This window comes from Denticeps clupeoides, chromosome 2 (genome assembly GCF_900700375.1).
Source record: "Denticeps clupeoides chromosome 2, fDenClu1.1, whole genome shotgun sequence".
Lineage (NCBI taxonomy): Eukaryota > Metazoa > Chordata > Actinopteri > Clupeiformes > Denticipitidae > Denticeps > Denticeps clupeoides.
The window spans coordinates 15582827-15606213 of NC_041708.1; the positions used below are offsets into that span (position 1 = coordinate 15582827).

The following is a 23387-nucleotide window of genomic DNA, read 5'->3' on the forward strand; positions in this document are numbered from 1 at the left end:
TTATTTTACAAAAGTGTAGATCTCAACAGGCCTCTCTGCATCTTCCCTTTCTGTGGCGGCTGATAAGGTGTCTTCATCATCCCCCTGTAGTGAAACAGAATTTCTCCTTTATATTCCACCCATTATTAACACATTGGAATATTAAGTGTAGCTACTTACAACAGCATGGAGGTCTGTTATAGTAGAGGGCTCCACAAGACAGATTACACCATCACTAACTGGTAGAAGAAGATTAGTCAGCTGATGATTTCCCAGAACAGTGCACCATCTAATGTTTTTATTTTGTTTAAATACAGTGCATGTCTCATCACATTTTTTACTGAGTCTCCTTAGAATAGATTGATGTCTGAGAGCAACAGCAGCCAGTTACAGAGAACTGTAGCCTATAATTGAGTGGATCTGATGAGCTCCCTCCTGGGATGCCCTCAGCAATAGGTTTTGTTTTGACAGAGGGCCATCTCTTCAGCCTCTGTGAGTGGGGGTGGTGGTGGTCCACCACCTGTTTTACGGGCCTCAGCCTTCTTTCTGTTGGCTATAATGGGGGGTCAGATTTGAACATATCCAGAAAACTCACATTTTGAGAGATGCATATCTAACAGGCAGTTACATGTGGCTTTCATATAGACAATATTAAATACTGGCAGTGATGGAAGTGATACCTGACCTGTTTGAACTGTATTTTAATATTTCATCTTTAATTGCTGCCATGTCCTTTTTGCGCCTGTTGGGTTGCACCTGTGCGCTCAAAAAAACATATGGAATATGATTGTTGAATGAGTGGAACATTCAAGACCAAGCTTTTTTTTCTCTCTCTTTTGCTGCTGCTGCAGTATTGCTTTTTCTTCTTAAAATCTGCTCATTTTCTACATATGCAGTCATTAACGCGTCCAATTCTAATGGGGACTAACTTTTTGTCCACTAGTTGTCATGGTGAATCGTTATCTGTGTTCCATTGATGAGGGCTTTTTATATCCTCATGCACGAGTGTAACTCAGGTTAACTTTGACTCAGAGTTGATTGAACTAATTCTTAAGACCAGTTCTGAAACCGAAAACTCTGCGTTTGACAACTGAGAGTTGGCCAACTTCGAGTTGAGGTTTTGACTTAGAGTTTGTTAATCCTGCTTTCTAAAACGGGCCCCAGATGATGGCTTGGGGTTGCACAATATTTATTTATTTTTATTTATTTTAATTTTTTTTATTTTACATTTCTTTTTAACAGGACATGACTGAGGCCACTGCACTGAGTACTATTGAGAAAACAACAGTACACTATTCGCCAGAGAGACTGAACACTATTTCGCCAGAGAGACTCCAGGCAATGACTTTTCTGATGTTGGCATCATCATTGAGGGTGAGGTGGTGCTTCAAGATCTGGATAATGTGGCCATTGCAACAGCCATGCTTTTTGGACTGTTTTACTCATTGAACATGAGTTATCCACCACACCTCTCCTACCCTTTTGAGGTCATTCAAAAGGCGATAATGGAGTTGGATGTGACTCAACTCTCGAGAAAAGCCCAAAGTTTGAAGCTAAAACTGCTCCAATAAGGGCAGCTCACTGTTGAGCACATGGGACCCACAATAAATAACAGCGCTCATTGTTAAGTCCAACAACAGAAAAAAAAGGCATTTTATACTTCTGCTTCACCAGTTGTTTACTCCTTTACTGTCACGTCGACGAGGCCAGTTTTTCCCCTTCTTTCTCGCTCTGCTAAACGTGCGATTGGCAGCAGTTTTAGTTTGTTTGTCGTGGCAAATGAAAAGATGGAAAACTGTCCACAGTCTAAATAGTCCCATCATGGTCAATTCAAGAATTTTTAATACTGTTTTGAACTAAGATGGCATGATAATGTCAGTGTTTGAATTTTTTACTCTCAGTATTACTGTTCACTGTTTGTATTTGAATAAAGGTTTTGACATGCAACTGTTTACCCGTTTTTATCTGGATTAGACAATGTTAATAGAAAAGTATTAAACATAAATGATTGTTCTATTAATCAGGTCTATAGTTATAGTATCAAATTGTTTACAATTAAAATTGTTATTTAATTTAATCTTGACAATAGAGGCCTTCATCAGAATGTTTGTATTGTTCTATTTGTTGCCTGTAACCTTTTTCAAAAGAATGCGTCTAATTTCTGTTGTGATTGAGTTGATCAAACACTGAAAAACTGACATTACTTATTCACCGTTGATTTGTATTTCATTAGAGGGGAAGTTCATTCAACCATCTAAGGGTCAAGACACAGAAGAGTCTTTCAGCAGTGGAGGGACCAGTCCAGGAGTACTGAATGGTCGGAGAATGCAAAATGCAGCATGAGGTAAAGTTGAAAACCAGTTGTGCTGTTGTATTCTGTAATAGTTGTAGGGACCAGGTGGCATTCAGAGGTAGACCTGCCAGAAGGGCGTTACAGTAATCCAGTTGTAAGATGACTGGTACTGAACAAGTATCTGGGTGGCCTGTGTTGATAGATATAATGGAGGATCCGTCTGATATTGGAGCCACAGTGTCCACTACAGTTCTGGTTAAAAACCAATGAAAACTGAACAGCGGTAGAGCAGTTTTAAAAACGACATCGCCGAGCAGCGGAGCAGAATACCCTGGTCCTGGTAGTGCGTCACGCCCCAGTACATTAGGGGGCGCAAATGCGCCGCCGCGGTCGAAAATATCTGGAGAGGAAGTAGTAGATACGGACGAATGGAAATCTTTTAGCGAGGCCTTGTTTCAGTTGTTTTCGACGAATTACAGGCACAGAAGCGGCTATCAGAGAAGATGGATAAAAAGAAAAAGCTGTTTAATGTGACCTCTGTATCGGTAACTTGATTTTGCGCATTTTGTGCTGAAAGGCTGCTTTGTAAAATGTCTCTCAGTGGTTAGCAGGCACGCTAACTGATTATATGTTATGCACGGATAGTGTCGTATGTACGCTTTCTAGCTATGTACACGATATATTTATTGGACAGCAATTTAATCTATGTGGAATGTTATTGCTGTAATGCAACCCTTTGATATCTTCAAAGTAATCGTGTTTTGCTTCCCAGCTGGTTGACTTGAAAGCAGAGCTCTACAGGAAACAGCAGGAGTTCCGAAAGGAAAAACTGTGCCAGGATGGAAGCTCCAAGCCTGCAGCCCAGACCACAGCGAAGGTGTATATTTTACATCTGATTGTGTGATTGTTACTTGGGTGTTTCACTAACACAAGCTCTAATCTGGTAATCTGGTTATGTAACCTGCAGCATGTAATAATAAACATGCTTTATGTACTGCTTAAAATTTACAGCATCAGCCAAAGCCACTCGATTCACATTCACAAATTCAAATAATTTCTCTCTACAGAAAGAGGACTGACCTAGGCTATTGCAGCGTAATGTGTTCCATCTGATATTTCTGTTTGTTGCGCCTTGCTGTTGAAATTATTTGTGTTGTTTTTTTAAGACATACCTCCTGTGTGCATATGTCTCTTTATCTCAAACCAGTAAATTTTTTCTTAACCCACTTAAATGCAGATGTGTTGCATCTGAAGATTATTGACACCTTGTACTGAATTTGTTCTGTGTGTAGAAGCCCAGCATCTGGAGCAAACAGAACAACGGGGTTTGTGCCAGGGCTCAGAAGGATGTGGAGCAAAAAACTGAGGAAGAGTGCAGCTTAGACAAATCAAAGTCAGTAATGTATTAAGTGTTTGGTGTACATTAAGTGGTGTACATATCATGAAGTTAAGCGGTAACTGATTCATCCGTTTCTCTATTCAACATGCAGGAAGAAGTTGGAGGAGAAGGCACGCCTATATGACCAAATGATCCAAGGAAATTTTCCTGGTGCCAAGTTTTGCCCTCCTTTTCTTTCATCAACACAGACATGAATTGCTAACGCATGTTATTAGTTACAACGGTTAATAATGAAGAAATTAATGTTCTGCTGTGTGTTTAGATGAAGAGGCAGAGAGTCTGTTCCTGGTTGACTTCACACAGAAAATCATTAATCAGAAGAGAGAGATGAACACAAGCACTTCTTACTCACACTCCAACACAGAGGCTTATACACACGTTCCTCCCCCGCAGATCCCAGATGAGGAGTGGTAAGTGTGTGTTTGTGTGTGTGTTTGGAAGGATAACCTTAAGAAATGAAGGGATAACATTCTACTCTTTTCCTCTCTCTTGTCAGGGTGGATTATGTAGATACTTTTGGAAGATCTCGCAGGTGCTTGAAGAATGACCTTCCTGAACTCCAGAGGATGGACCAGAACTTGCAAAACAAAAGGTATAATCTTGATTTATTTTTTTTGCTTTGATAAGGAATGTTTCTTGTATTGCGTGGCCTTCAATGTGTCTCTGTGTGTACACGCACGGATTCATGTGTGTAGACATATCACTGTGGAGAAAACGTTGCTGTCCGAAGACATGAGAAGAGAGATGCAGAGAGAAGAATGGGAGAGAGAGGAAGAGGAGAGGCTAGAGAAACCATTAGGACCCATCCATTATGAGGACATCAGAGAACAGGGTCAGTTTTTCTGCCATAACATAAGTTCGCATTTAGTTCTTTGACTATATATTATCCAACGTTTGTGTGAATGTATGCTAAATATATCAACATAGCAAATGGTCAAAAAAAGTACAGATACACTGAGTCAGAGTTGAAGGCACTTCTCTGAATTCAGAGTTAGTACAGTAGAAGCTAGCCTGCTACTTGTCAAACATCATTCTCCTCTTCTAACAATGTTGTTTCCAACACTGCCTTAAGGCTGTTAAGTCAAAAACTCACAAGAGTTATCAAGAAATAATTCCAAAGAATTGCAGGTGTCAGGAAAAAAATGCTTAATTGCTTTACTCTGAGATTTGAGATTTGACACACTTATAAGAAGTTAATATGATATTTTAGTGTTTACAGATGTGATTGACTGCAGATATGGGACTCATAACACCTTCAATAAATGAAGACTGCTATGTGGACAAGAACATACATCACAATACAATTAGGGTTCCCAAAGTTTAGGGGTGCACCCCACCAATGGGCAATAACATCATATCAGGTGCAATGAAAAGCAATCCAGGGAATAGGAAAAGTAACATTTAACCACAGTGCAAAAAATAATAATCAGTGCTGAATAACATCTAGCTGAGGAAGATGTTCTCTCACTGTAATATCTAGTTTTCATAAAAGACTATTAAATATTTAACCTGATGTATGTTTATTAGCCCTTCTTAAATCAGTTTAGATCAGCAGCAGTACATAGAAAGATGACTTTCTCTATGGCCCTGGTGCTTAGTACAGCAATTCAACATTGTAGAGAGAATGTATATAATTAGTACCACACATTGTGATCTTACCCAAGGCATTTAGGAGAATTAACAAGGTGCAAGGTGTGTAGCTGATGGAAGTGTATAATTAGAATTATTTACTGATTCAGATCAAGTCAATGTAAATTTTTTGATCCTCCTGAGAAGTTGGGGTCTTAGGCCATTATGGTTTTCAATTGGATCAGAGGCTTTATACAGTAAAATGAACAACTTAGAATTAAGAATTTCATTAAAGCATCTAGTTCTGACCTTGTTGCGGTCAGCATTGTTGAGGTTGGGCTACAGATATGTTTTCAGTTAAACAGTGCACTGCTTTTTCCAAGAATCTTTGACACAAATTTGCTTCTTGAAGTTTAAAATGATTTTAACTGTGATTTTGTGTGTGTGCGGATTGCAGAGGCCAGAGATCTGGGTGTTGGGTACTTTGCATTTGCTCAGGATGAGCAACAAAGAAAAAAACAGAGGGAAACGCTTGACATGCTGAGAGACCAGGTGCACATATACTTCATTGTCTGTAATAATTGGTGTGTTCAGACATTGCGGCAGTGATGTGTCCTCTAAGTATGAAAATATAATTTGTTTTAATTTGTATAATAAATCCGATGAGAGAACTCTCTTCTCCCTGTAGACCACAGAGCAGCGCACTAAGAGGGTGATTCTGAAGGACAAGAGAAAGGCCCTGCTGGCGGCACGACTGGCCAAAGTCCGGATGAAGAAGAAGATGAGCAGTAAGCAAGAAGGAACTGAGGATGAGCCAGGTGTGTGTGTTTTAATTTAAGTATTTTAATTATGAAAGTAAGTTTATTGCACTGTAACTATAAAATATAATGTTTGAGTAGCTGGGCATGTGGGTGGTGATGATCATCAAGAAGTCAAAGAGGATGACCAACTGGAAGATACCGCTGAGGCTTCAGTGGTACAGAATGTGGAGGTGGAGATTCAAGAGAGAAAAGACACCAAACATGGGTTAACACACATCAGAGAGTGGGACAGAGGAAAAGGTACACACTTGCACAATATCTCCACTTGTATATTAAAGCATACACTCACATACAATGTTGCTTTAGCACATCATGTCTTACCTGTGTCACTTCTTGCAGATTTTTTGTGGGACCAGTGGTCAAGTCGCCGTCGCGAGGAAAGGGATTCTGAATTTGCGCCACCTCCTGCTTACTTCACATATCAGGGAAGAAACAGTCATGTGTCTGCTGAACAGAAAGGACAGGAAAAGCAAAAACGGTCCTTTAATTGGTCCAACACACAGAGTACTCTGGGCCAACAGGCAGCAAAAACACATATACACTCACAGACAGGCCAAGAACACACACCTCCTGTTCCAGACACTGCTTCTCAGAGTCTGGACGAGCTCTTGTCATTTTATAAGCACGCTACCTGATCCACCACCAGGCTTCATTTTTACATAGATCCAAGGGATCTTGGGTGATGTAGGAGCAACCTGTGGGGTAATCAATATTTGTACCAATAAATGACGGTGGGGGAAAAAGTGAAATGAAGTTTAATGTTACAGACATCCCTAAAGGTTACATGTCAATGGACTATGCGTACATTTCACCTATAACTGAAAGTCTGAAAATTCTTCAGTTATAACATTTTGGGGAATCGGGGATGGGTTTCCATGTCACTGACATAAAGATTGTCTTATGGAGTTCTATTATTACATTAACATCTTAATTGAGATTCATTTTAGATTCTAATGTAATTTTAACATGATTACCCTTGGAGAAAAAAGGCAGCACAGACTTTACTAATCTAATGTGATTGTGTCTGTTATCTCTACCTTATGTTGGTCCACGTCTTTCCAAATCAAACAGGACAGCACGTTGCCAACTTACCATTTTGAAACACCTCGAATTGCCGTACTGAAACTACTCAAATTGAACTAAGTCACAGGAGCATTCCTCGTCATTGAAGTCACTGAAATGTTTGCTGTGATTGGTTGTAGGATTGTTCAAGCAAGTTGACTGAAATGTATATCTTATGTCTCAGTCTGTGTGAGTGTGTTTTAGTAGCATTTTAATTTGGGCTGTGGTAACGCTTGTGATGCCCATGACGTAGAGAGTGGTAATCACTGGCAACCAGATTGAAGTATTGAAATACACAAATACCATTTGACACCATTCACAGCATTTTTGGTGCATCATCTGAATTGACCTGTAGGCAATAAGAAGTTACCCAACATGTTTTTTTTAATTAAAAATAACTACCAAATCATCTCCACTTTCCTTTTGAGCCTCTTTCCCACACTTGTCTTTCAAATATGCATAAAAGCAAATAGTGTCTGACCAGTGTTATATAATCCAATTTATGGGCTACTGCAGTTGAAAAGGTTTTTGCGGTTGAGTCTTTCAGTTTGTTGCTCATTGTTCCCACACTGACTACTAAAAGCAGATATAATGGACCCATGATCTAGAAGATCTAGTAGACCCAACTACTAGACCAAGAAGCAAAAGAAGGTGTCCCAAGTCTCATTTTTCGTCATGTACCGCTTACCTGGGGAAGACATGGCACCAGGGTATGCTAAGCTGGTTGAAGCAGTGCAGTGTTTTGGCTGAGGTAAACCAAGTCATGGCCAATTAGATACCAAAACATTGCTTTGTTATCAATAAGGCTTTTTCAATAATATTTTTTTTAACAATTTCAGCTGCAAAATTACAGTTTTGCTGAAAGAGCATTCAGTGTAGTTAAATGGTTAAATGTTATGGGGCATTTAATTGAGGGACATTTATGAGAATGGATCATAGTGCACTCACTCAAATGTGAGCAGGTGTACGGAGAACCACAGTCCCAGGTTTCAAATTCACCCAGCATTCGTTTGCACAGTTCTACTCCTAAAGCTCGCATCTCAACCCTCTACTCGCGCTGCTCTTTCTCATTTCTCATGTTGTGTTTCTCACCCTTACCTTAACTGGGCATATATGAGGGGGTACATGTATGGGGTGGGGTGTTTTTGTTAGTTAAAATCTAAAGCTAAATATTCCTCATCAGACAATAACTAAAAACACAACATTTATCTTAATTGGATGGCCTATACTTAATCAAACCCAGCAATAATATTTCTCACTATTGGCAATGTTAACAAAACAAAAAAAAATGGTTGGCATACTTGAAAGTGAGCTGTTGGGGTGGAAAGTGAATAAACCTTTCTTTGTGTCTGGGTCCTCCATCCAGCTGAATGGCTGGCAGTGGTGCTTGTGGGATCGAGAAAGAAGCACTTCTCTACGAGACTGAAACTGTGAGAAGGACAATGGACGAGACCCCCCCCCGCCGCCGCACTGACTGTACAAATATAGATGTCTTTTTAATTGTAACTAAGATTTTGAAGACAGAGATTTACTGTACAAGCAATGTTAACATTACTGTTTGAGCAATGTTAACACATTGGAAGAAGAAGAAGAAAAACCCACATCAGTAATGATGCCGTACAATGCGAAACTTTGAAAAAATGAAGTGGCTACACTTTAGAACGGGGGATGAACGTACACCGCACCACGCACGCCCCAGCTGCGATTCGGCCGCACTCGAGGAATCATCGCACAGCGTATCCCAGTTGAGTCCGCAGTTCATTTGCATACTAACAGCGATTGGCTGTGCAGCTGGAGGCGGGGCGGAGTGGGAATCTGCGCGGAAGGAAGGAGCAAACTAGATTGGAAACCTGTCATCTAAATAGTTTTTCCCAGCTACTGTAGCAAACCTTGTCCATATTCATTTGTGGGAAATCTATTGTTTTCTTTCTCAACTTTCTCGGTGTAGATGAGCAATGACGAGTGAGAAATTATGCCTTTTAAATTTAGGAATGATGCTTGAAGCATGACATGAAACCCACACTTGCGACCGATGATGTCCAAAAATAATCAATATGTTTTAACTTAAATGCTCACAGACTGGAGCCCTCCAACACAAGCCGGTTTTCTGGATGTATATGTGTGTTTGTCAGAATTTTTCAAGAACAAAAAGCTAAACAATGATTGATAATAAATGACCATTTTGGTCAGTAGCATAGATGATACTTTCATTAGAATAATTGCCACACTGCATCAGAGTTCTCTAGATCTAATGAAATCTAGCACCCGAGGGATGTGAGAAAAAAACAAGTCCAATTTTTGGAGTCATGACTTCTGATGGCTTGTTATCACAGCATACCTTGAGAGGTCCTAGTGAAGTCCATAGCCGATGATTCAGTGTCAAAAGAGGGATCCTGAAACCTGAGTTTTATAAAATATGTTTTTTTTTTTAATATGGTTTTATCAAATATGTCCCTGGTTCCTGTAACTTATACTTATACTATTGTAGTCATGCTTTTCATGATTCAAGTACACAAATAATAAACAGTTGTAGTTTATTAAGATGTTACTGCTCTCTGTCAGCCTACACCAAAACATCAATAATCAAAATATTTGATTAAACTTGTACTAAATGTACTATCATTTGTAATCTTGCCAGACAGCCTCATGAGTCAACTCATTTTCTTGCACATGATGAGTTATCTAGAAAGAATGATCCTATCAAAAGCCTTTCAGATGTCTATCACATATAACGACAATTATATACAGTTATGACATTTTTATTGAAAGTGATTGTCATTGTGAAATATGTTCTTTGCATTTAACCCATCACCCTGAGCAGTGGGCAGCCATGAAAGGCACCCGGGGAGCAGTATGTGAGCAGTGCTTTGCTCAGTGGCACCTCAGTGGCGTTTCAGGATTCAAACCAGCAACCTTCTGATTACGAGTCCGTGTCCTTACCCACCAGGCCACCACTGGCCCAGGGACTGCATTTAGCAAACATCCTTATCCAGAGCACCTTGCAATCATTAGATACAGGAACAGTCCCCCTGGAGACACTAGGCCAATGTTCCGTGTTTTAGGTGTATTAAAATGTCTGTCGCACTCTATTTTCTATAACACATCAACTTTCAAGTCATCCCACATCATATGGCAGTGAACAACGTTGCTGTATGCTTTCAAGCTTGTTTGTTTCCAAAATAGCCCACATAATAAATTCTTTTAAGTCTGGGTTAGATCTTTGATCTTGGGTCATGTTTTTACTGAGCGGTCGAGACAACAAACAGAAATGGATAATATATTAATAACTGAAAAGGTAATAATGGAAAAGTGTACACCCATTGCACATGATTTGGTGTACAAGGGCCTATCATTTTTAACTGAAGTTCACAGACAAGCCAACAAAGCTTTGTTTAGCCCATGTGTCTCATTTTTGTGGGTAGTTTCTGCAAATAAAGTCAGATGCATGCCCTTCAACAAATGCATGCCCTTCAACATCTATGACTTCTTGGACCAGGTTGGGCCAATGTGACTTATAGTAACCAGCCAATCAGAATTTCCACTAGCCATTTTGTTTTCCATTGAAAATGACTAAAAGTGCATATAATAATATGTTTCTTTAAATTGTTTAATTGAATTAGGCTCTTTGTAGCAAAATTCACCTTTTTTTGTCATGACATAAGGGAGATTTCATGGGAAATGCAGGAGTAGCACTGCCAGGACAAATAAGGAAGGAACAAATTTGCTTCATTCATCAGCAGCTAAATTGGCTGGTAGATTTCAACTACCAGCCAACTATCAAAAATGAATTTGGCATGTTGGTAGATGTTAAGTTAGAGAGTTCAAAAAGTAAAAAACATCAATTCCTATAAATGAACTAGATGGTAGACCAGGAAAAGCCAGAGAATGATGATTATGAAAAGAACTGTACATTTTCATTTATGGCATTTATTCAGATTGCCTCATTGGTTATAGAACAACTCAAGGTTAAGTGTCTTGCTCAGGGACTCAATGGTAGTAAGTGGGGTTAGAACCAGCAACTTTTGGTTTTCTGGTTTATAGACAAGTGTGTTATAGGCTACTACCACCCTATCCGGAATATCCAAAATGTAGAATATGCTGCCTGCTCTTCAATGGCCATTGTGGGGCTGTTTTTTTATTTTTTATTCGGAGTCTGAGATGATTCTCCAAACGGCACAGAAGAGCTCAAAACAGAGGAACAATCTCCACTTGAACCTTAGCAAGACAAAGGAGTTTATAGTGGACTTTAGTACCAAGCAGGAGAAGAACTACCAGACCCCTGTCATCAACAGGAGCCCAGTGGAGAGAGTGGACAGCTTTTGATACCTCAGTGTTCACATCATGCAGGACCTGTCATGCTCCTCTCACATCAACTGTATGGTGAAAAAGGCCCGGCAGTGTCTCCACCATCTCAGACGCCTGAGACACTTCAGACTGCCCTCCAAGGTGCTGAGGAACATCTACTCCTGAACCATAGAGAGCATCATGACAGGAAACATCTCAACCTGGTTCAGAAACAGCACTATGCAGGACAGGCGAGCCCTACAGAAGGTGGTTCGTTCAGCTGAACTCATCCTCTGTACCAAGCTCTCTGACCTTCAATCCATCTACAGCAAGCATTGCCGGACCAGGGCCAGGAAGATAGTGAAGGACCTCAGCCACCCCAACAATGGACTGTTCTCTCTGCTGCGATCAGGGAAGCGCTTCTGCTCCCTGAAGTCCAGCACAGAGACTGAGGAGGAGCTTCTTCCCACAGGCTATCCAAGCTCTCAACCACAAAACTACATATGACAGAATACTAATACACTCCTGCATTTTTCAAACAACTTAGACTCACATGTCTCAGCCACCAGGGCTGTGTTTTGAGCCCCCTGCTGTACTCTTTGTACACCTACGAGAGTGCAGCCACTACAAACTCCACCACCATCATTAAATATAATTACATTTAATTTATTTTTAAATATATATTTCTTCTCTTTTGTAAATTTGAGCTCAACAGCAGATGCCGAAGCATTTCTGTGCATATCATACCGTGTATGACTGTGTACGTGACAAATAAAATTGAATTTGAATTGAATTTGAGAAGACTCTTTGCAATGAAGACTATTTATGGGGCTATAGAGATAAACAGATAAGCTGCAAATTTTTTTAATTGGAGTCCCCTAAGTTTGTTAGTTGACAAGGAAAAACAAGATCTCGGGAGTTGTCTCTTTAGACCCTGTGGTTTAAAAGTGGAAGATGGTGAGTCTGAACATGATATATTTGAATGTGCAGTCTCTTTGACTGGCTCCTGGATTTGTCCAATTTTTTCCTTCCTTTAAGTCCAGCCTGACATTCCTGCTCCTGTCCACATGCCTCTTTGGTTCTCCTGCCCCAATCTTTAATAAGATTTAAAAATATATATTTTAATGACTTCATGATTATACACTCTGCGTTTCCTCTGGGCTGATGTACATAGATGTGGTTGGACAGGCTAAAGGAGTTCTATGGGTCTATTAAAACTTTTCACAGTTTCAGTATCAGTTCTTTATTCCTGGTCTTAACAAATGAAACACGTCTGACACCATCATGCTGCATTCTGCATTCCTTTTATTTTTTTGTCTTTTAGATAATAAAAACAAACAGTATAGTATCTGAAACCTCAGAAACAGGAGATGACAGCAATGTTTTGACAGCAAACATCTCCATCCTGCTTTTTCACCATGAAATGACAAATTATATAGGCTAATATGTATAGTTTCCATTATATCCTAGATTTCCTTGAGGACTGCTCTTAGGCTATTTTAGGCTTATAGATGTGTGCTGACAGTGAGTCTAACCAGTCAGACCTGTTGATTACTGCATGTGTAAAATGTATGAGTAGAGTAGTTATCATTAAATATTGTGGCATATTGTAACTTTTATTTGACTCAAGATTGCAAATTACTTAATGTTCAAAAGTAGCTTTTGCTCAGACTACTTCCTCATACTCAACCTAGAAACTCTATACCTGGAAAGCTTCTCTGCTTCTGGTTGTCACTTATCTGTCATGTCTGTTCTCATCTGTCCACATGAGGTTTGATGTCACATACTGATCTAATGTGTAGAGTCACATGTGCTGTGGGTATTCTGGTGATAAATCATACATTCCCTAAACCTGATCAGCGCAGCGATCACATCACGTGGAGTTTTCCTGAGGATTAAGTAGATATAACGAAAAAAGCTCAGAAGTTACAGCCAGTCAGTTAATAGGACATACCATTGGCAGTTACACCCTACACTAGTTTTGACCCTGTGTGGATTTTTAGAAAATTCAGAATGAATTAAAACTTCACCAAACAGCTGTCATTTAAAATAATTAGAGATTAAAGTTGTCTAATTATCCCACATCAAAAAATGAATGCTTCACATAAAATACCATACCAATAATTTCTGTGTGTGTATATATATATATATATATATATATATACACACATACATACATACACACACACACACAACACACACACACACACACACACACACACACACGCATACCCACTTAAAAAGATTAGAGAGGTCTGTTATTTTAATTAAAATATTCCATGATTAATTAAAATATTTGAAACCCCATGATTTATAAAGACTTCATTTGTCTATGATGCAGAAATAAGTATTTAGCTCCTACAAACAATATTAATCTTTTCAAGTGGGACAACTTGCATGATCAGTCAGGTTCATATAATCATATACGTTTTTGCCCCACTGTGTGTGTGTGTGTGTGTGTGTGTGTGTGTATGATGCTATGAGCTATCGATAAAATATTGTCTTCTTTTCCACTCTCCTGTACAAGTGTTCCATGATTTCCCATTCAGCAACTGCTCTGGAATGTCTTCTGTGCAACACACCAGGTGATGGTATGATGGTATGACAACAGGTGGATGACCTGTAGATGTTCTTGACATGGATGACGTGTAACCAAAGGGAGGAACGCAAGGCCAAGTGCAAAGTGTGCTTATTTAAAAGGATTCAGAACAGACACAGATGCAAGACGCAGACTACATTCAAGGTGAGCAGGTGCACGAGCACCAACATATAAATTAAATTACAATTTTACTTTTGCCACAACAAATCGAAATGCCTTTCATTTACAAATATGTTAATAAAGTATGGTTACAAAGGCGTGTCATTGCTCAGCATTTGTTTTTCCGTACAGATGAAGTACCTGCTTCTGTTCTGTTCTGCTGCTGTCATGTTTCACTGCTCATGCAGCTCCGACTCTGCAGCAGGTAGGGCTGCTTGCAAATAGCATTCTGCCTCAATATTCTTTAGTCTTATACACTAAAACTGGAATAAATATTTCACAGCTTGGTGCTACTACGAACCTTCATGCAGTGAGTAACTTCCTTCTGTTTATGTCATCCATAATAATAATATTAATCATATTTTTTATATTAAGAAACATTATGTTTTTTCTTTGAATTAATTTGAATATGTTAAATTTCATTAGTAATTTACAGCTGTCCCTGTGTTTTTTCCAGTCATGTATTTGTAATATATTAGATAGAAAGTTAGTGCTGTTAAGGCTTGCTCTAATGACTTAACAATGGTGACACTGGCACTGATCAAGGGTGAGCTCTTTTTTATTGAACTATACAAATGTGCTGACCTTAAATTACGTGTTACTTATATTGTAAACTGTCATCCATAAGTGTTCAGATTTAAGAAAAACGTTTCTGATAGAATGTCCTAGAAATAAGTATGCACAGAGAGCGAGCAAGGCAGTTATCTCAAATCTCGTCTACCGTAACAGACGACACCACGTGGTCGACGATCGCCACGCAATTCTGCAACGGAACACGACAGTCTCCCATTGACATCGTGAGCTCGAACCTTCAGCCCGACTCCAGCCTGACAGGCTTCAACCTGACCGGCTTTAACAGCTCCGCCCTGACCAAGATCACGAACACCGGCAAGACGGGTAAGGAGCAAGGCGGGTGAGATTCGATCGGACAGGCTGAGTGAATCACCCTGCTCCTGCTGTCCTTCCCAGTCGAGGGGGGTGACGCTCTCCTCCCGGGAGGATGAGGCTTGCCGGCGGGGGGCTTCCAGGCGAGTATGTCGGTGTTCAGGTCCACCTGCACTGGGGCAACAAAGCGTCTTCTCCCGGCTCTGAGCATTCGGTTGACGGCAGGCGATACCCTATGGAGGTAACCTGTTCAAACTGTCGTTTTATCAAAATAAAAGTTGTGGTTTTATCTTTTTCCTCGCATTGGCAATGTCGTCATAAACCAGACGACGTCAGAATTGCATCTTCTGCATAATTTATTACCCTCTAAACGTACAGAAGGCTTTTATTGTCATTGTACAAGTACGAGAATACAACTCTTAATTTGTAGCTTTGATTAATGTTGATTCCGTTTCAAACCCGCCCCCGCCCGGATCCTTGTCCATTACGTATGAAATCTTGTGGCAACGCCGCTTCGGCCACATAATCTATGATTCGTAAATGCAGAACTGGAATTGGAAATGCATAAACCGTTCATCATAATAGGTAGGTAGGTAGAATTTAAATGAATCCCCCAGGAAGGATTGTCAGGGAAATTTTGTTTCTAGGAGCAGTACATCGGCATAGAGTATACAAAGGAATTCTAATAACAAAAGATATATATAACAATAATATATAAAACAATATAGAACACATATATAATAGCAGCAATCACACGAAAATCACTAGGTTAAAAAGAATTATTGCTATTTTAAATTGCTCAGTCAGTAATGCTTAATTGGAAACCGTAAAAAATCAAGTTAATTTTTTATTTGTAAATCAATGATCGCACTCGTGAAAAGGTCCAGGCACATGTTTTTGAATCTGAATACAGATTTGCGTTTCATAAATTTCCAATGGTGTTGTGAGCTTTACATACGATTATTTCTGACGTAATTTTACTCTGTATTCACTACTCTGCAGTCAGAGGCAGACAAAGAAATCACAGTCATTACTTACAGATAGTACAGATACCGTACATTGTAGTGGAGTACCACTGGGGAAATGTTACTCCACTACAAGTCAAAGTCATACACTCACATTTTTCCTTAAGTTAAAGAGCTGAAGTACTGAAGAAGGGTCAAGTGTGGGGGGTGTCAACTGTAGGGCCTGTCAAAGCCCATTGAGACACACTGTATGTGATTTTGGGCTATATAAGAAATAAATGTTGTTGTTACTTGCCTTTGAAATAATAAAAAATTAAAAGTACATTTTCTTTCTACATTCTGCATTACTGGCACAACAGCCAATTCCTCTGACTAGTTTGTAGAACTTCCAGAATAAGGAAATGGTAAAATGTTACAAACTAAAACCCAACCAGGCTTAAAAAGAATTAATCTTTTTTTTTTGTTTTATTGTACCACTATACACCTCCACGAAATAGCATGATAGCTGTTCTGACACAATTTACCAAGTACATGCATCAGTCATATAGCACTGTCTACGAGGTATGGGCTGCGAGTTGGCAAACTTTACAATACATGTGCACCAAAAGTAGCCTAAAATGACAGCTAATTTTCTCTTCGTCAACTACTTTTACATATTATATAGACATGACATTATAGTCATGTCCACATAGCTCCAATTTAGCTCATTTACTTTAGAAATTAAATTTCAAAGACAAGCCTTGTCACTTTACTGCCCATTCTGGACACGTTAATGGGATTTCCATCTAAAAACTTTACATACCTCAATCTGTCTGCCAGGTTGGAGGGCAAGATTTTATGGCCGTCATATAGTTGGTTTTAGGCAGAGACCGAATGCACTATAAAATGAAATAAATCTTTAATCCTTTTAAACTTTTGATCAAAATATGGCAAAAGGTGCAGTGGCAAAATATGGCAAAAAAGCAGTGCTACTGCATTTTTCAGGTGACAACCTGAATAAACCAATCACAAAAAATATCAAATTTCAGAATTAAGAGTAATGAGTAATGAGAACCTTGTTAGAAATTTACCTTTGAAAGACAATATTTGTCTTTTAAATGTAGTAAATTGAAAGTCATATGTTCTCCAAAAAAGTTTTTTAATCTCAGGGAGATTAAAGTAGTTTATTTACTCGAACTTAAACTACCAAAAAAAAACCAAGGCAGGGTGAAAAAAACATTGCAATGTAACCTCACATTACAAACAAAGAGTATTAAATAAGAATTTTTAAATTAGGAAATCTGCCACTGAGGTGCCACTGAGCAAAGCACCATCCCCACACACTATTCCCCGGGCTGTCATGACTGCCCACTGCTCACCAAGGGTTAAAAACAGAGGACACATTTCGTTGTGTGCATCATGTGCTGTGCTGCAGTGTTTCACAATCACTTCAATTTCACTTTCTTTTCACTTTCAAATAGAAAATAATTACAATTAATATTGTACAGTGATTAAAATTCATAGAATTTAGAAAAACTATGCCAATTTTACCAAAATAGATTTACATTTACGGCATTTATCAGACGCCCTTATCCAAAGCGACTTACAACGTGCTTTCATGTTACCATCAATGAAGTGATCAATTCTGGTTCAACTATCAATAAAATCTTTTTATTCACTCTGTTGTACTTTCTATACATAGACAATAAGAAGGTTACAAGATTCTAGACAATAAGAAGGTTACAAGTTAATCTAAATATTTTCTAAAGAGGAAGGTCTTGAGCTGCTGTTTGAAGACCTTCCTCTTTAGAGAATATTTAGATTAACTTGTAACCTTCTTATTGTCTGACATGTATAAAAACTATACTGGAGTTCAGATAACCATGGATATGTTCAGAATCAGAATATCTTTATTGTCAATGTAAAAAGTACAACGAAATTAGGTGTAGTCCCTGAGCCGGAGAGGTTTCTTAAATACTGAATCTCTGGCAGATTCAAGGAGTTTATTTACTTTCTTCCTTGCCACAGTTGCCTCTGGCTTGCTCACCTGGGGCTTTTAACACTGTTCTATTTGTTAGGTTCTTTGTGACAATGTGCATTGTAAAAAGTGCCATATAAATAAAGATTGATTGGTGATTGATATTTTCTCCTTCAGATCCTGTTATCGTGTTGGTAACCTATTTGCTGTTGTCTCTCACCAACAGCTCCACATAGTGAATACCAAGAGCATCTACAATGGGAATCTATCTGTCGCTGCCAATGACAGTGAGGGTTTGGCTGCATTGGGATTCTTCATTGAGGTAAGAACCAACATTACTGAAATGAAACAACAGATTGTATTAAAGTGTGCATGTTCATTGCATTTGATGGGCATATGATGAAAGTACATTTTCAGGCAACCAGTGAAACAGATAAACCAGACAGCTGGAAAACCCTCACATCTTACCTGCCCAAGATCATAGAGAAAAGTGAGCAAAACACCAATTTAACACAGTTTTGAATGTTTGTTCTTTCAATGTCAATAAATGTTGTAACTGAAGTGGTGTTTACTACCACAGGTAACTTTGCTGATATTTCCCCCAATATCACCGTATATGATCTGATTTCTGCGGTGAACATCAGCAGATACTACAGGTACCTTGGCTCTTTGACCACGCCCAACTGCAATGAAGCTGTTGTCTGGACTGTGTTCAAGGAGCCAATCAAAGTCAGCCAAAACTTGGTAAGCATAATATTTGTGCTGTATGGACAGCAGTAGTATAAAAAACAGGACCAGAGGCTTCATGCCTGACTCACTCTTGATTGTATAAGTAATGGGCCATAAGGTGCATGGTGGGACACATGGCGAACAGACCATTCAACATCGGTCTTAAAGTTTCAGTTCAATCACATTTTTATTTTGAATTTATCATTGCTGTACAAGCTTACCTTCCCTGTGTTCAGACTATTCAGTGATAGATATTTCTGTGATCAACACAGTGTTGACTGCTGGCTGTTTGCTGAAGGTGTAACTGTAACCTGTTCACATTCTGATTATTGTTCTGCACTGGTTGAGACGTCCCATTGTACTAATGAAACATCTACTGATGCACTCCTAATTCTAATATCATTGGTTTTCAGATTGATCTTTTCAGCACAACTGTGCACATTAATGACTCCAGTTCTCAGCTCATAATCAACAACTACCGGCATGTACAAGCCCTCAACAGCCGGGTTGTGAAGACCCAGCCTTCCAGCAACACAGGAACCAGATGCTTGATATCCCTGCTGTCTTTAGGAGTCATGCTGATACACGCATCACAGACTCTGGGTTCACTGTAATGTTCAGAGATCCTGCATCCTTTTGACCTACAATTCATTTATTTTATTTTTTATTTTTCATATATTGATTTTAAGGCCTGTTCTGTGCATAGTAAGAACAACATTCTGCACATTACAGCAGTTGTCCATTGTCACTGGTAATGATTTTTTTCTTGCTGTATTAACCGAATAAAAAGTTGCTTTTTTTTCATAATTTCTGAACTGGTTTGTTCAGAACTGGCTGTGAGAAAAGGTTGATCCTGAAACTTTCCCCATCTTTGGCCAACAGGGTGTATTTTTGCAGTTTGCAGAACGTGTCTTTTATGGTGTTTGGTTGTTGACATACTTGTGCCCCAGTTACAGCAGAACTTATGGTTGTATAATGTATATTCTGTGGTTAACATTGACATTATACAGTATAACTGGTGCTGCTGTGAAAACAGAAATTTAATCATTTAAAGGTTAAGTGTAAAGTATAAGCTACCAGTGTGTTCTAAATAGGAGGAGGTCTGGCTGGCTTTGCTGGTGCCTTGGAGAAGAGACTAGCAGTGGTGTGCTAGAATTGCTGTGGGTGATGGTTGCACAAAATTGTTCTTGAAAAAACAGAACAGTCCCTTAGCTTCTCTGCTATCTGGACTGGAGGTACTTAACCATGGGAGTGAGCTGCCCTATCTAATGGAGTGAGAAATGAAATGACTGGCGGGAGAAAGCTGGGTGTATCTATTTTCTTTCCGATAAAATGTGCCACATGGTATCTTGCATTGTCCCTCACACTGAATCAACAACTTTTAACTTTTTATGCTTATATACAGTGATGTTTGCCCCCTCTCGGATTTCGTAATCATTTCCATGTTACTCACACTTAAATATAAGTGTGATATACAGTACAGGCCAAAAGTTTGGACATACCTTCTCATTCAATGTGTTTTCTTTATTTCATTACCATTTTCATTGGTATATTCTCACTGAAGGCTATTAATGAACACATGTGGAATTATGTACTTAACAAAAAGTGGAGACCTGGCCTCCACAGTCACCGGACATGAACCCAATTGAGATGGTTTGACTACCTCTTAAGATAAGATAAGAAGAACTTTATTTATCCCGAGGGAAATTCTTTTGTCAACAACATGCTCAATGCAGAAGGAGAAACAAGAGAAATAAATTATATCTACAAAAATAGTAGAATACAGCAAATATCAAAAATAGCTTAAGGCTCAATCACAATAATTATATTACTATATCCGGTGAAATGCCCGAGATAATGCTAAGTGACATAATGATTATGCCATGGGTACAAGTGAGAGGGGGTAGCAGCGGCAGCGTATGCAGGGGGGTAAAAAAAACATTGAAAGACATCCAGGTGAGTAGTATTGCACATCTGAAAAATATCACCTACAGAGCAAGGACGAGCAAGCTCATCGAGAGAATGCCAAGAGTGTGCAAACTCATAATCAGAGCAAATGGGGGCTATTTTGAAGAAACTAGAATATAAAACATGTTTTCAGTTATTTCACCTTTTTTGTTAAGTACATAATTCCACATGTGTTCATTCATAGTTTTGATGCATTCAGTGTGAATCTACTGTAAATGTTCATGAAAATAAAGACACGTTGAATGAGAAGGTGTGTCCAAACTTTTGGCCTGTACTGTATAAGTGAAATATAAATGAAAAATATTGTCCTTTAGGATTTTTGGTAGACAGCAGAATTCATGGTTCCATTTATCACAGCAAGCCTTCCAGTAAAACAGCCCCAGACCATCACACTACCACCACCATACAGTTGGTGTGATGTCCTTTTTCTGAAATGCGGATGTAATGGGACACAAACCTTACAAGAAGTTTAACTTTTGTCTAGTAAGAGTATTTTCCCAAAAGTCTTTGGGATCATCAAAATGTTTTCTGGCTCACTTTTTCACACAGGGTTAAAATGTTTTTTCTACATTAATAATAAAATCCTTCATTTAAAAAAAACTAATTTGTTTACTTTTGTTGTCTTTGAGTAATATTTATTATTTTTTGATCAGACAAATTTAAATGTTACTAACATGGAAAAAATTAAGAAATCAGAGAGGGGCAAACACCTTTTCACACTAGTGTATATCCATAAAACTCAGGACACTTTTGAAACTGGCACTAAGTGCAGTGTCACCCAATATTTAAAGAATATTTAGATTAAATTGTAATTTTCTTGTTGTCAAACTTTGTGTACAGAATCTACAACAGAGTGAATAAAATAGATGTATTCATAGTTGGGGTCCTAGTGAACCGGAATTGATCTCTTCATCGATGGTTAACTTGAAAGCACGTTGTAAGTCGCTCTGGATAAGGGCGTCTGCCAAATGCCGTAAAATGTAAATGTAAATGTACTAAATAGCGTCTCACAAAAACACAGGCTATGTGTGTTAGACTGAAGCGTCACAGCATCTCCACACTAACCCACTAATATTTTGCATTAATGTTGTATTTAGCTGTGATCAAAATAATCATGATTTTTATCTACATGTTGATTTAACAAACACTAATTGTCTGACTGGTTGCTCCAAACATCACATATTGTCAGAGAAAACTAAAACTCTTTATTAGCTCTGAATAGAGAAACGTTTCATTTAACTATTTACTCTCTAACACATATATGGCTGAAATTACTATAAAGCTCACTTGAACTTGAACTTCAACTTCTGGCTCATACCCTCCATACTACACCTACCCTGAATCTGTCCAACTTGCCACAACCACGGCCTGTTTTTTGCTGTTAACTTTGTATTGGGATTTGAACCAGCCACCGTAATCTCTGGGATGTTTCATGGCAGCAGGAATTTAGTTTGCTGGATTCGGTTCAGCTTTGGTCTGGGCCTTTTCAATCTGTCTTCTCACTCAAATACTAATACTAAATTCAGTTTGACTCTTCAACCAGCCAACGTTTCATCAAAGCCTGCTATATCAGCTATCTACAATTTTTACTTCAGAAAGGAACAACCTGAGACATGCAGAACAGCTGAGATTGCAGAGCCAGCAGCCTCCATCCAATATCTTCCTATTGAAGATTATTGGCCCTAATGTATGATATGAGGCGCCCTCTAGGCCATATAACAAGAAAAGCTCACAAATACACTACTTTTCCTCAAGCATTAATGTACAAACCTCACGCATACACCATATATTCCATCTATATATTTGATATATAGTATGAGGTTGCTCCCTTAAATCATGTAGCATGAAAATCTTACACATATTCTTTTCCTTGCATATATACATGAAAAGCCTGCACACACACAACATACATGAAAAGCTTATATATACATTACGTTTTTTGCAGTCTTTGTATTCCTACTAATTTTGTTGTTCATATCCCTGTAATGTAATGTTAGAAAATGGCAGGAACCACACAAGAGATTTTTTTTCTTCCAATTAATAGTAATTGTCAAATGTCAATGTCATATATCATGAATTACACTCTTCCTCTAAGAAACATTAAACATGGGGTGGGGTGGTAGTAACCTAGTGGGTAACACACTTGCCAATGAACCAGATGACCCAGGTTCAAATCCCACTTCCTACCATTGTGTCCCTGAGCAAGACACTTAACCCCCCCCTCCAGGGGGACTGTCCGTGTAACTACTGATTGCAAGTCGCTCTGGATAAGGGTGTCTGATAAATGCTGTAAATGTAAATGTAAATGTTCAAATGCTTTACTAAGCATTTTATAGCATATGACTTTCTGGTTAATTCACTTCATTTTAGACCATTGAGTCTCTGTCCTGACATTCCTTTAAATTATTAGCTTCATAAATAATTGTGACTATCTCTCATTAGCAACATAATGACTTACAGTATAAACCATGGCCCAGTTGTTCAAACAATTTAAAATAAAATTTATCTGGATTTTGAAATTCATTTATTTGGCTATCCAGGATCTGGCAATTAATTTTTATGCTGATTTTATGCTTAGTTCTACAAATACCTGACCTACTATAGCTGAGGCAAGGCAGCAGACTGGCTTAACCAGTTGCCTGCGAACAACTTAGAGCAGTAAAATAGATCACATAGATCACATTGCATGCATGCATTATTAACAATTGACACTGTATC

General features: G+C 38.7%; 2 protein-coding genes across 2 annotated transcripts; both read left to right on the forward strand.

Moving 5' to 3' along the window:
• Window positions 1-2675: 2675 nt before the first annotated feature.
• Window positions 2676-7534, forward strand: ccdc174 (coiled-coil domain containing 174). Its single transcript, XM_028969277.1, has 11 exons — window positions 2676-2817; window positions 3045-3149; window positions 3565-3665; window positions 3763-3821; window positions 3934-4081; window positions 4168-4263; window positions 4367-4503; window positions 5698-5792; window positions 5929-6058; window positions 6140-6301; window positions 6401-7534. The coding sequence occupies exons 1-11, from the start codon at window positions 2776-2778 to the stop codon at window positions 6694-6696; spliced, it is 1371 nt and encodes a 456-aa protein (XP_028825110.1). The 5' UTR covers window positions 2676-2775; the 3' UTR covers window positions 6697-7534.
• A 6515-nt stretch (window positions 7535-14049) lies between these two features.
• LOC114781694 (carbonic anhydrase 12-like) lies at window positions 14050-19508 on the forward strand. The gene is made up of 9 exons (XM_028968051.1): window positions 14050-14150; window positions 14298-14370; window positions 14449-14475; window positions 14895-15078; window positions 15165-15291; window positions 18199-18294; window positions 18390-18462; window positions 18553-18716; window positions 19115-19508. The coding sequence occupies exons 2-9, from the start codon at window positions 14298-14300 to the stop codon at window positions 19313-19315; spliced, it is 945 nt and encodes a 314-aa protein (XP_028823884.1). The 5' UTR covers window positions 14050-14150; the 3' UTR covers window positions 19316-19508.
• The last annotated feature ends 3879 nt before the right edge of the window (window positions 19509-23387 follow it).